The sequence below is a fragment of the Chiloscyllium plagiosum genome, unplaced genomic scaffold, assembly GCF_037043375.1.
Source record: "Chiloscyllium plagiosum isolate Xiang-an unplaced genomic scaffold, Cpla_swu_hap1 HiC_scaffold_28, whole genome shotgun sequence".
Lineage (NCBI taxonomy): Eukaryota > Metazoa > Chordata > Chondrichthyes > Orectolobiformes > Hemiscylliidae > Chiloscyllium > Chiloscyllium plagiosum.
In genome coordinates this window covers 51,357,257-51,370,456 of record NW_028270166.1, presented here as the reverse complement: position 1 = coordinate 51,370,456, position 13,200 = coordinate 51,357,257, and the positions used below count along the sequence as shown (strand labels likewise).

At 46.3% G+C, this 13,200-nt stretch overlaps 1 protein-coding gene across 1 annotated transcript; it reads left to right on the top strand.

Moving 5' to 3' along the window:
* The first annotated feature begins 3,441 nt into the window (after window positions 1-3,441).
* Window positions 3,442-12,893, top strand: LOC122546389 (zona pellucida sperm-binding protein 4-like). The gene is made up of 6 exons (XM_087976257.1): window positions 3,442-3,766; window positions 11,036-11,225; window positions 12,086-12,233; window positions 12,343-12,415; window positions 12,554-12,661; window positions 12,736-12,893. Exons 1-6 carry the CDS (start codon window positions 3,562-3,564, stop codon window positions 12,873-12,875), a joined length of 864 nt encoding a protein of 287 aa, XP_087832383.1. The 5' UTR covers window positions 3,442-3,561; the 3' UTR covers window positions 12,876-12,893.
* The last annotated feature ends 307 nt before the right edge of the window (window positions 12,894-13,200 follow it).

The following is a 13,200-nucleotide window of genomic DNA, read 5'->3' as shown; positions in this document are numbered from 1 at the left end:
TGTCCCTTAAGGAGGGAAACTGCTATCCATACCTGGTCTGGCCTAGATGTCACACCAGACCCACAGCAATGTGGTTGAATCATAACTGCCCTCTGGGCAATTAGGGGTGGGCAATAAATGCTGGCCCAGCCAGTGATACCCTCATCCTATGAATGAATAAATAAAACACTTTGCTCTCCTCCCAACATCCTTGTGCTGGGTCCACTGTAACATTGCAAAGAATCACAATGCAAGCTCAAGGAACAACACTTCATTTTCTACTGAGACACTTTACAGTTTCCAGGACTCCGTACTGAATTCCACAATATTAGACACCCGTCCTCCATTTCTCATATATTCTTACCAACCTCCCCTCTCCCTCAAGGCTGTATCTTGTATATTTCATTTTCAGCAGAGAGGACCCATTTGCTCCCTATCATGCCTTAATTTACACCCATTTTACATCTCTATTTCTCTTTCACCACAATTAGCGACCCCCTTGTCTCTCGCAGAGAGTCTCTGCACCATTTGCCCCCCACAGTTCCTCTCCCCTCCACGTCGCTTTGTGTGGAAAAACATACTGTGTTTTCCAAGTTTTCTAACACAGCTCAGAAAGGGTTCTGGATAATCCAAGATGGAGGACGGGAAAAAATTGAAACTGTAAGAGCTGCTCCTTTTTTGAGGTATTTCATCTATTGGAAGTGATTTGCTCAAATTCCAGAAGCAGCAATTACTGTTTTAAATACTGTTGCATTGGTTTGGGATGCTGGGGAAAAAGATCAAAACGACAGCACTTTTAAAAGGAGGAAGACACGAAAGGCAGTGACCACATGGTCAATGAGGGAGAGAGAGAGAAAGAAACACTGATTACTGACACAGCAGTGAATCTGCACAGTTACTGCCTTTGCTGTTTGAGTTCAAATATCTCTGGACATCGTTGTGCATCGAGGAGCAATTTAAAAAACAGCAATATTCACAGCTGACCTTGGATGAACCTGCGTGGGAGAGCTCACAGCACAGGAACAGATAAATGCATAGTTTTTAACATGTAACTTTGCTGTAATTCTACAGCAGTGAATCAATTGGGTTCTTGATTATTGAGATGTTTTATTGAGATCTATCTCGATTGAATTTTTAAAATATAAACCAAAGGACTAAATTAGCCTGGAGCACTGTTTTTTTGAACCAAAAAAGGGTCCTATTTTGTTGGTCTGTAGATTGTGAAAGAAAAAAGATGGCCTTTAGTGGACTGATGTGCTCTTCCTGTGGGATGTGGGTGATTAGGGAGAGTTTCCATGTTATTGGTGATTATGTCTGCAGAAAGTGTCTTTGGTTGTGAATCTTATCAGATCACATGGATTAGTTGGAGCAACAGTTAAAGGCAATGAGGAATTTACAGGAACTAGGGGTATGATGGATGGCAGTTATACGAAGGGAGAAAAGCCGTAGATACAGTCAGGTACATGGGTTAACTCCAGGGAAGGTAGAAGGGGTAGGCAGGTGGTGCAGAAGTCTCCTGTGGGTATCCCCATTTCAAATAAGAATGTTGTTTTGGAAAATGTAGGGGAGTGTAGCACGAACATCCAAGTTTCTGGTATCAAGACTGGCTGTCATGTAATGAGGGGTCCTTTGGGTTTCAAGTGATCGATTGTGATAGGTGACTCCCTTGTCAGAGGCACAGACAGATTTTTCTGCAGCCAGCAGTGAAAAATCTAAATGGTATGTTGCCTCCCTGGTGTCAGTATCAAGGATATATCAGAGAGGGTGCAGAGTGTTCTCAAAGGAGAGAGGGACCAATATACACATTGGACACAATGACATAGGAAGAGAAAAGGATGTGATTCTGAAGAGAGAATATCGAAGGTTAGGCAGGAATTTAAAAAGGAGGTCCCCGGGGGGCATAATATCTGGATTACACCTGGTGCTACAACCCAGTGAGGGTAGGAATAGGAGGATAAAGCAGATAAATGTGTGGCTGAGGAGATGGTGCAGGAGTAGAAGGGCTAACATTGTGGGATCATTAGAATTTCTTCTGGGATAGAAGTGATCTGTACAAGAAGGTTGCATTGCACCTGAATTGGAAGGGGACTAATATACTGGCAGGGAGTTTTTAAACTAGTAAGGTGGGACCCAGGGAAATAGTGAGGAAAGAGATCAATCTAAGACTTATACAGTTGGGTAAAGGAGTGAGTCAAACAGTCGGCAAGCTGGAACAAAGCAGAGAACAGCATATGACTGACAAATTAAACTGCATTCATTTCAATACAAGAGGCTGAACAGGGAAGGCAGATGAACACAGGACATGGTTAGAAACATGAGACTGGGATATCATTGCAATTACAGAAACATGGCTTATGGATGGACAGGACTGGCAGATTAATTTTCCAGGATACAAATGCTTTAGGAAGGATAGAAAGGGAGACAAAAGAGGAGGGGGAAGTAGGGGATAGCATTACTGCTGTATGTATTCCTGGCAATACATCCAGGGAAGTTACTTGGGTGGAACTGAGAAATACAAAATGAATAATAACCCATTGGGATTGTATTATACATCCCCTAATAGTGGGGAATTGAGAAACAAATTTGTAAGGAGATTTCAGTTATCTGTAAGAATAAAAGGGTGGTTATGATGGGGGATTTTAACTTTCCAAACATAGACTGGGACTGCCATTGTGGTAAGGGTTTAGATGGAGAGGAATTTGTTCAGTGTGTACAAGAAAATTTTCTGATTCAGTATGTGAATGTACCTACTAGAGAAGGTGAATACTTGATCTACTCTTGGGAAATAAGGCAGGGCAGGTGACTGAGGTGTCAGTGGGGGAGCACTTTGGGGCCAGTGACCATAATTCTATTAGATTTAAAATAGTGATGGAAATGGATAGACTGGATGTAAAAGTTGAAGTTCTAAATTGGAGGAAGGCAAATGTTGACAGGATTGGGCTACAACTTTCAAAAGTTGATTGGGGCAGGTGTTCGCAGGTAAAGGGATGGTTGGAAAATGGGAAGCCTTCAAAAATGAGATAATGAGAGTCCAGAGACAGTATTTTCCTGTTGGGTGAAAGGAATGGCGGGTAGGTGTAGGGAATGCCGGATGACGAGAGAAATTGAGAAATTGATGTTGTCGGGTGAAATGGGAAAAGGCTCTTTCACCCAGTCAGTAGTTAGGGGAGGGAATGTACTGCCTGGAAACGTGGGGGAGGCAGATTCAGTTCAGGCATTCAGGAGGGACTTTGGGGGTTATCTGGATGGAAATAGTGTGTGGGGAGAGGCAGCAGGTTAGTACTGGAGAACAGGGCTGCTGATGGGCTGAATGTCCTCCTCTGCACCGTCATAATTCTCTGACTCTTGTTTCCTACTTCTATATCCACGCAGAACCGATTCTGGAACAAAATACAATCTTGGGCTCAGTGGAACGCAGCGTCAGTTGTGAAGATGTAATTGTAGCTGGAATCTCGCCCTAATCCTTAATGAGGATCAGTGACAGTTAAAGCCTCTTCAACACGAGAAACCCGTGGCCAGGAGCTAATTAGCGGCTATAAAGCGGGTTGGTGCTCAGGGGCGGGCACAGATTCAGGCAGCGCGATGGGACATTGGTTGGTTTGGTGTCTGTACCTTTGGGCCGCTCGGCCCTTCCTGGTCTCTGCTGTGTGTCCTCCGGAGCCGGGCTGGAGGCTGCCGTGTGGCCTGGCCACTATCAACAGCACTGAGTGCATCAAGCAGGGCTGCTGCTTTCAGTCCCCGAGTCTCAGTGGGCAATCCTGTTTCTACAACCTGAGAGACAGCCCAGGTAAGCAGCCCAGCCTCCTCCCGGAGCGGAGCCCACCCCGAATGGGGGGAAGGAAGCATGAGGACCACCCCAGGCTGGCACTGAGGAAATAACCCGGGACTTGTTGGTGTTTCCTTGTGCAATGGTGAAGGGCTGTTTGTGGGGAGTCAGTGGGAGGGAGGTAAAGGGTCCTGTCCCTGAGGAAATAACCCAGCAACATGCTGTCCCTCCCTATTCGAGTAGGGGCTAATCCCGAGTGAAGCGGCTGGTTGGTTTGATGGATAATGTTATCCGGGTCTCATTGGGTTTCTCTCCTTTTGTTAGAAGCCAGTGTTTAATAGCCAGCTTTATCAGGGGTTTGAATAAAGGCTTAGCTTGGTATAATATTGCAAAGATTCCCAGTGCCCCTGTAATGTTGAGATGAGTCTCATTTGCTGTAACTGTTAATGGCTTCAGTTAGAAACTGCACAGCTGAAATGATGCTGCTTGGGATTGTGTTCTGAGTTCTCTTATCAAGGAAAAGCTGGTGTCACCATAGGGAGGTGATTGACAGCTTCTACATACTCACTGGTGGAGTGAGTGCTTGGGGTGTGGATAAATCACCTGGTCTGTGTATCTGGTATCCTCAAGTTAAAGGAGGTGGAGATAAATTACTACACACTTTTCGGATTCCACCCTCATTGGAATGAGGTGTGAGGTAGAATGAATAGCTATGGGCTTGTGCTTTTCTCATCTGTGGCTGACTTAGTATTGACATCCATTTCAAACCCACAATTCCCACAGCTACCTTGACCACAAGGCCTTTCTCTCTTCCCTCCCTGTTCCTACAAAAAATGATTCCCATACTTTCAATTTCTGACTCTGCTGTATCTGCTCCCAGGATGAGGATTTCACTCCAGGACACTTGGGGTGGCACAATGGCTAACAGTGCTGCCTCAGTGCCAGAGATCTGAGTTCAATTCCTGCCTCAGGCAACTGTGTGGAGTTTGCACCTTCTCCCTGTCTGTGTGGGTTTCCTCCAGGTGCTCAGGTTTCCTCCAGGTGCTCAGGTTTCCTCCCACAGTCCAAAAATGTGCAGGCTAGCTGAATTGGCCATGCTAAATTGCCCATAGTGTTAGGTGTAGGGGAATAGGTCTGGGTGGGTCACTCTGGATTTGTTGGGCAGAAGGGCCAGCTTTTACACTAATCTAACGTCCCAGATCTTTTCCTGTTGGAAAGAAACTGTAGCCACCCTTGTTCCCCATGACTGAAAATGCCCTCAACTGCATCTCCCCTTCCTGCACCTCTGTTCTCCAACCTCCTTTTCTTTCTGCCCCCCCCCCCCCCCTCAAGGATAGTCCCTAGTCCTCACATACCACCTCATCAACCTCCAAAGCAACATATCATCCTCTACCATTTTTGCCACCTGCAGTCAGACTCCATCACCCAATAGATATTTCCTTCCCCACCCCTTTCTGTAGGAACCACTGACTCTGCAAGTCCCTTGACAGCTCCACACTACCTTTCCTGCTCCTGCTGCCCCTTCACCCAAGCATCTGGCTCCTTTCCTTGCAACTGCAGGATGTGCAACATCTGCTCTTCCTTTCCATCCAAGTTCCCAAGCAAATCATTCTAAATTTGGCAGAGATTCACCTGCACCTCTCCCAACCTGGCCCATTGCATCTGCTCCCAGTTTAGAGGAAATAAAGCGCAGACTCAAACTGGTTTGTGGAGTTGGTGTCGATGGAGCATCAGAGCACTAACTTCTGGTTGCCAGCCATTTCAGCTCCTCCCCCCTCTCCCCTGGTGATGGATCCATCCTGGACCTCTCCACTGTCCAAATAAGGCCATGTACAAACTGGTGGGACAAAGCCTCATGCAATCCTCACACTTTCCATGTTTATGAAAACCAGAGAGCTGGGCCCTGGGCCCCATCTGCTGTTTATCATCCTCAGAAGGATCCATGCATTCAACTACTGCTCTTTCTGCCCTATTGGACATTACAGATAGTAAATCCACTGAACTCTCTCATACTCTCCTCTAGACACCGACCACCCTGGCCCCTAACCCTATCAGGTATTCACCATCTCAGCTCCCAAACACCCCCTCACCACCCCCCCCCCCCCCACCCCCCCCCCCAACCCCTGGGATGAACAGTCTGACCTCAGCAAAGCGTCTCCCATTCATTCTCCTGCACCTGCATGTCAACGAATCTTGTAAACCTCCAGACGTCTCAACTTTTATCTCCACCTCCCTCTGTAGACCACCTTCCACTTCTAACAACATATCTGGACACCACTGTCCACCCCACCCTCCCTCGACCTCTTAATCTCCAAATGCTGTCATAACATCTATTGCCTGAATCTCTTACTCCAACCTCTCACTATCCAAACGTGCAGCCCATTGCTCCAACTCCAACCTCCCCATCAAACCTGCTGACAAGGGAGCTGCATCAGTAGTACGGTGTACTGGCTGCTACATTGCTGAGGAGAAAGTGAGGACCGCAGGAAAAGCGCAGCAGGTCAGGCAGCATCCAAGGAACAGGAGAATCTTCAATTCACTGTCTTCAACCTGACATATGGGCAGTGCAGGGTAAGGGAACTATCTCCTACCTGAAATCCATAAACCTGACTGCCCTGGTCAACCCACTATCTCTGCGTGCTCCTGCTCCACTGAACTCCTCTCGTCCTCTTGGGTCAGGGAGCTTCTCAACTACATTTGGGACACAGCCCATGCCCTCCACCTTCTCAGTCATAAAGCAAAGAAACAGATCCTTTGGTCCAACTCATCTGTACTGACTAGGATATCCTAAACAAATCATGTCCTGCTTGCCCATATCCCTCTAAACCCTTCCAATTCACATACCACGCAGATGCCTTGTAAATGTACCAGCCTCCACCACTTCCTGTGGCAGCTCATTCCATCTGTACATGACCCTGTGCATGAAAAAGTGGTCCCTTTTAAATCTTTCCCTTCTCACCCTAAACCTATGCCTTCTACATCTGTACTTTCCACCCAACCTAGGGAAAAGACCTTGTCTATTTGCCCTCTACATGTCTCCTGGTTTTTCAAGCCTTTAAGGTCACCCCTCAGCCTCTGACTTTGGAAAACAGCCCCAGCCAACTCGGCTTTCCCTGTAATTCAAATCCTCCAACCCTGGTACCATCTTTGTAAGTCTTTTCTGAACCCTTTTTCAAGTTTTGCAACATCATTCCTAAAAGAGGGAGACCAGAATTGTGCGCACAGACCAAAATGGCCTAACCAATGTCCTGTATAGCTACGTTTATTCTCGGCTGCTCCAGGAAGTGAGAAAGGAGGCTGTTATGCTGCTGGTGAGGATATTTGCCTCCTCGTTCTCCATAGGTGTCGTACTGGAGGATTGGAAGGAGGCAAATGTTTATTTTTTTCAAGAAGGGTAATAGGGACATTGACTGGTCTGTAATTGCCAGCAATCTTGCATCTGTGGTCAGCAAAGTTTTTTTTTTTTTGCAAGAATTGAGGGATAGGATTTGACTTTGGCAAAGCATAGTGTGATTAAAAGCAGTCAGCATGGTTTTGTGAGGGGCAGGTTATGCCTCAAATCTTATTGAGTTCTTTGAGGAGGTGACACCACAGGTCGAGCAGTGGATGTGGTGTATATGATATCAGCCAGGCCTTTGATCAGGTTTCCCATGGTAGGCTCATTCATAAAGTCAGGAAGTATGGGCTACAGGGAGATTTGGCTATCTGGATTCAGCATTGGCTGGCTGACAGAAGGCAGAGAGTGGTTGTCGATGGAAAGTATTCTTCCTGGAAGTCAGTGTTGAGTGGTGTCCTGCAGGGCTCTGTACTTGGGCCTCTGCTTTTTCAAGGTTTTTATAAATGAGGTTGAGGGATAGGTTAGTAAATTTGCAGATGACACAATGGTTGGAGGTGTCATCTATAGTATAGAGGGCTGCTGCAGCATGACATAGACAGGGTGCAGAGCTGGGCTGAGAAATGGTAGATGGGTTTCAACCTGGATAAATGCAAAGTGATGCATTTTGGAAGGTGGAATGTGAATGCTGAAGACAGGATTCTTGGCAGTATGGAGGAACAGATCTGGGTGTGCAAGAACATAGATCCTAAAAGTTGCTATCCGAGTGGATAGGGTTGTTTTTGCTTTCATTAACAGGATAGAGTTTAAGAGCCATGAGGTTTTGCTGCAGCTCTGCAAGTCCTTGGTGAGGCTCCCCTTGGAATATTGTCTCCAGTTCTTGTTGCCCTACTATAGAAAAGAGGCTTTGGAGAGGGTGCAAAGAAGGTCTACCAGGATGCTGCCTGGACTGGAGGGCTTGCCTTATGAAAAGATTGAAGGCTAGGACTTTCCCCTCTGGAGAGGAGGAAGAGAGGAGACCTGATAGAGGTGTACAAAATAATGACTAATAGACAGTCAATAGCCAGAGACTCTTGCCCAGGACAGGATTGACTGGTACAAGACTTCATAGTTTGAAGAGATTAGGAGGAAGGTATAAAGGAGATGTCAGAGGTAGGTTTTTAGAGTTGAATGTATTACCGGTGGTGGTGGTGGAAGCAGTCACTGGGGACACTTGAGCAACTGTTGGACATGCCCATGGATAGCAGTGAGTGAGGGGGTGTGTAGGTGGTTACTATATTTTACATTAGAATTAAATCTCAGCACATCATGGGCCAAAGGGCCTGTTCTGTGCTGTATGTTTTGATGTTCTGTTAACATGACCTCTGAACTCCTATAATCCATTCTGAGCAATAAAGAAAAGCTTATGAAATGCTGTCTTCACTATCCTATCTACATGTGACTCTACTTTCAAGGAACTGTGAACCTCACTCCAAGATCTTTGTTCCCAGTAAATGCATATGTCCTGCCCTGATTTGCCTTTCCAAAATGCAGCATCTCAATATCCATTCAATTCAATCTGTCACTCTTAGCCCATTGGCCCATCTGATCAAGGTCCTGCTGTACTGAGGTAACTTTAGCTGTCCACGACATCTCCCATTTTGGCGTCATGGGCAAATTTACTAATACCTCCTATGTCCACATGCAACTCATTAATACAAATGATGAAAAGCAATGGATGCAACACAGTCCTTGTGGCACACCCCTGGTCATAGGCCTCCAGCCTGAAATGCAACCCTCCACCACCATCATTCTGTCTTCTACCTTCAAGCCAGTTCTGTATCCAAATGACTAGCTCTCCTTGCTAACTGGCCTACCATGACAACCCTTGTCAACACCTCTCTGAACTCCATATAGATCATGTCCACTGCTCTGCCTTCATCAATTCTTTGTTTCCAATAAAACTCAATCAAGTTAGTGAGACATGGTTTTTTTTTTTTTCCCCCCACAAAGCTGTGATGACTATCCCTAATCAGTCCTTGCCTCTTCAAATACATGTAAATCCTGTCCTTCAGGATTCCCTCCAACACCTTGCTGACCCCCACCCCCTGATGTCAGACTCACAGGTTTAGGTTCCCTGGCTTTTCCTTACCATATTTCTGAAATAGTGGCGCATGTTAGCCAACCTCCTGTGCCTCATCAAGACTTTCAATTCTTGGCCCCCAATTCCCTTTCTAAAGGACATTCAGCATCTCTATGCACCTGTATCCTCCCTAAGGAGGGTCTAAAAGCCCCCAGTTTCTTCCCCTCCCACTGACCCAACCAGTCCCTCTCCACCTCTGCTCACTCTCTTGGTGGAACTGGTCCTCTCCCTCAACAACTTTCTTTGACTCCTCCCCTGTCCTATAAACCATTGGTTTTGCCTGCCTTTTCATAGCATGTGGAACAGTCCCTCTTCCACAACTATATTGACATCAACTCTTGTCTCCTTCTCTGCTACATTGACTCCTTGCCTGGACCCAACTTGTCCATCTTCCTCATCAATCCAATCCACCCTTTCCACTAAGTAGCACAGTCCCCAACACATTACTATTCCACCCCCTCTTTAAGTTCCCTTTCCTTCCTCAGACCTGATGAAGTGTCCACACTTGAAATGGTAACTTTCTTGCTCCTCCAATGCTGACTGGCCTTTGCCTTCAAGCTCCACATTTTATTGACTCTATTCCCCCACATCCTTTTTGGGAGCAGAGGGTGATGGGAAAGGTTGGTTGTTTGGATGACTTTAATGGCCAGGCTTACCCTATGCTAATGCACAGGACAGAGTAATGTCTGGACATTGTGCCCATATAACTGACATTCAAGCACCTGCCTTTTCATTTACATCTCTATATCTAAACACTTTTTTTGAGCAGGTCTGCTTTAGCTTTGACTTTCAATTTTGGAATTCCCCTACCATTTATTGTTCTTGGAGCTTTTAATTCTCCCCCTCCTTTTTAGGGTCCATTACTGAGTTTTTTTTTAGATAAAAAAGCACTTGGGGTTCTTTGAGAGAACCCTGCCCCCCCCCCCCCCCCCCCCCACCCCGACTACCCTGTTGGGTAGTCATATGGCTTCTAGAGTATCTTGTAGGATATTGTATTCACTTTAGAACAGGTAATCTGCCTTAATTGCTGACCACCTACAAATAAATACCCAGGCTCCGAGTAGTGCAACTGTAAAAGCTATGAATGATTTTAGGGTTTTGAGGCTTCATCCCTCTGTTAATGAATTGGAGGTCACTTCCACAATGGGGAAATTGAACGTTCCCATTCTCTCTGCAGTGTGCACAGCAGATGGCCAGTTCATTGTAGCAATCACCAGGAACCTGACCCTTCCTACCCTCAACCTGTCATCTCTGTCCGTGAAAGATGGACATGAAGCTGAGTGCAGGCCTAAGCTCATCACAGCGGAACTTGTAGCCTTCCGTTTCCCAATTACCTCTTGCGGCTCGACCCAGCGGGTGAGTATAGGAGGCTCCAGCATTCTGTCCCTCTGAACGGGCCAGCTCCCTATTAAACAGTGTCTTCCCTTGCAGGAGGAGAATGGGAGCTTTGTGTATGAAACGGATGTCTTGGGAAGAGGATGATTCAGACAGGGCCAATGGGCTCAATAACCCGGGACAGCACCTTCAGGTGAGGGCAGTGGGATTTGTTGGTATGGAGAGGGAAATGTTACTGACTGCAACTCCACCACCTATTTCTGTCTCTCCACAGCCTGCACATCCAGTGCAAGTACAAGGGGGAGCATGAGGCAGGCTTACAAATCAATGTCTCAGTTTACACCCTCCCTCCACCACTAGCTGCTTCTGAAGATGGGATCCTGAGGCTGGAGCTGCGAATAGCAACAGGTAGTGCTGCCCTGGTAATAGGAGCACTGGGAATTGTATCCCTTCAGGGGAGTGACCGTTTTGGTTTGTTCTCCTTTTATTTTTCTGTTAGATGGCAGCTACAGCTGGTGGTACAGGGACAGTGACTACCCCATTCAGAGAATCCTTCAGGAGTCGGTGTTTGTTGAGGTTCGTGTGAAGGATCGCACTGACCCAATGATAGTCCTGAGATTGCGTGACTGCTGGGCAACCCCTGTGCCAGCCCCTGACCATGAGGTGCAGTGGAGTCTCCTGGTGGATGGGTAAGGACTCTGAATGGAAAGGCTGGATTTGGACTGTGTGGACTGAAGACTACATTCTTACAGTATAGTGTCACAGTAAAATGTGTATAATATATGTACATAGTGCCAATACTTGTGCCTTTTTCTTCCAATCATGGTTCATTTGTGATTTCCACTCATTATTATTTGATCTTCCTTCATGATCCTGGACTTGTCCTTAAGAATGTGCCTTAATGTTGCCAAGGCATTTCCTCTTTGGAAGAGGACTTTAAAATTGACAGGCTACTGAACCTCCCGCCCCATCTTCAATAGAAAACTCCTTGTTACTCCCTTATTTTGGACTCTTGAGCAACATCTCTTCAGTATCCACTTTGAAGGATTTGATCTGGAGAATCGTAAGACTTCTTCCCTCCACTAACTGAAGGCCCTGCTGTTTCAATCTGATGGTCAGCTGACCAAACATTTACCTTGTTAATGTTGCCCTGACGCCCTGCTGTCACTGACACCTTGTCAAATAGTTTCTAGAAATCTCCCTCCATAATCACACGTTGGCCTTCATCATCAGTGCTGTTTGATGTTTTCTCAAACGACCAATCCCAATAGTGTGGATTGCAGTTAAGGACTGAACTTTAGCTCTGACACAATGAACTGAAAGATAACTGGCCTGTCCATTTTAGCTCTTCCATTATGGTTGGATTGTTGAAGAGACTTTGGAAAGTATTAGACCAGGTCCATTACACCCTAGTGCAAGATGGCTTTTGATATGTCTGCCCCTTCTTGGCACCCTCCTTCCAGGCAACTCCTGCTTGCTACCTGATTTTTATTTGCAATCTATTTCTGGTTTGGTTTAGAGCTCTTGGTCACCTGACCTTCTGTTTCAGGTGTCCCTATGAAGGTGATGACTATCTGACCCTCCTACACCCAGTAGGTGTCTCTTCTGGCCTGCAGTTCCCAACCCATCACAAGCGGTTTGAAGTGAAGACGTTTGTTTTCTTGGATGGAGTGTCTGAGCAGCCCCTCTCTGGACAGGTAACCAAATGGAAGGAATGAGGCCAAGCTCATGAAATCCTTTTGCTGTGTCTCTACTGCAACGTATTGATCGCCAGAAAACTCCCCTAATATCTCTCCTCCTTTCTAGGTTTACTTGCACTGCAGTGCTGAGGTTTGCTCTCCCTCTGCTCAGGATGACTGTACACCCAGATGTGGTCCAAGTGAGTTGCTTGGTGTTCTAAATCTGAGATCCACTCCATTCCTGATCTGAACATCCCCTATTTCCAATTACCAAGGACACAGCATCCTGGCTGTAGTGTCAACATGGATTCTAACCATCTCCTGTCCCTCTCCAACAGGGACACGCAGGAGTGCTCTCCTCCATGAGGGGACCTTGGTAAGTGCTCCTGGTCCAGTTCTCCTGGAAGTTGAGAACAGCCAGTCTAAGCAGCTGCTTAATGAGAATGGTAAGTGATGTTCCTTGTTTAGTTCACCTGAGCATCTTTTCCAATGTCTGAACCCCCTTCCTCCTTCCCCATAGGTGCTGCCGGATCTCCTGTTTTGATTGGAGTAGCTGTTGGATTTCTGGTGTTCCTGTTGATGCTGATGGCTGCAGTGTACAGAATGAAGAACCCAGCCCAGTCTGTCCCCAGTGTCATGAGATTGGCCTGTAGACCCTGAGTACAAATAAACCAGTCAAACCTGTCCCTGGTGTGTCTAAAACTAAGCTACGCAGTTTTATTGGAAGTGAGTTTGAATTGTGGTTCAATATTTAGGCAAGGGACAACAATTGTCAGACCAAATGGTGAGTGGCTTGGAGTTACCCAACTGGAATTCCCAGCCTTGCCATGTTCTTGTAGCAACATGCTTGTGGTTTGTTCTGGTCAATGATACCCTAGAGTGGCTGATATTAGCAATAATGCTAGTACATGCTAAGCTGGCTCAATAGGTGCACTTTTTTCCTTATCAGAGGAATTCAAATCAGTTGGTGCCACTGACAATGACT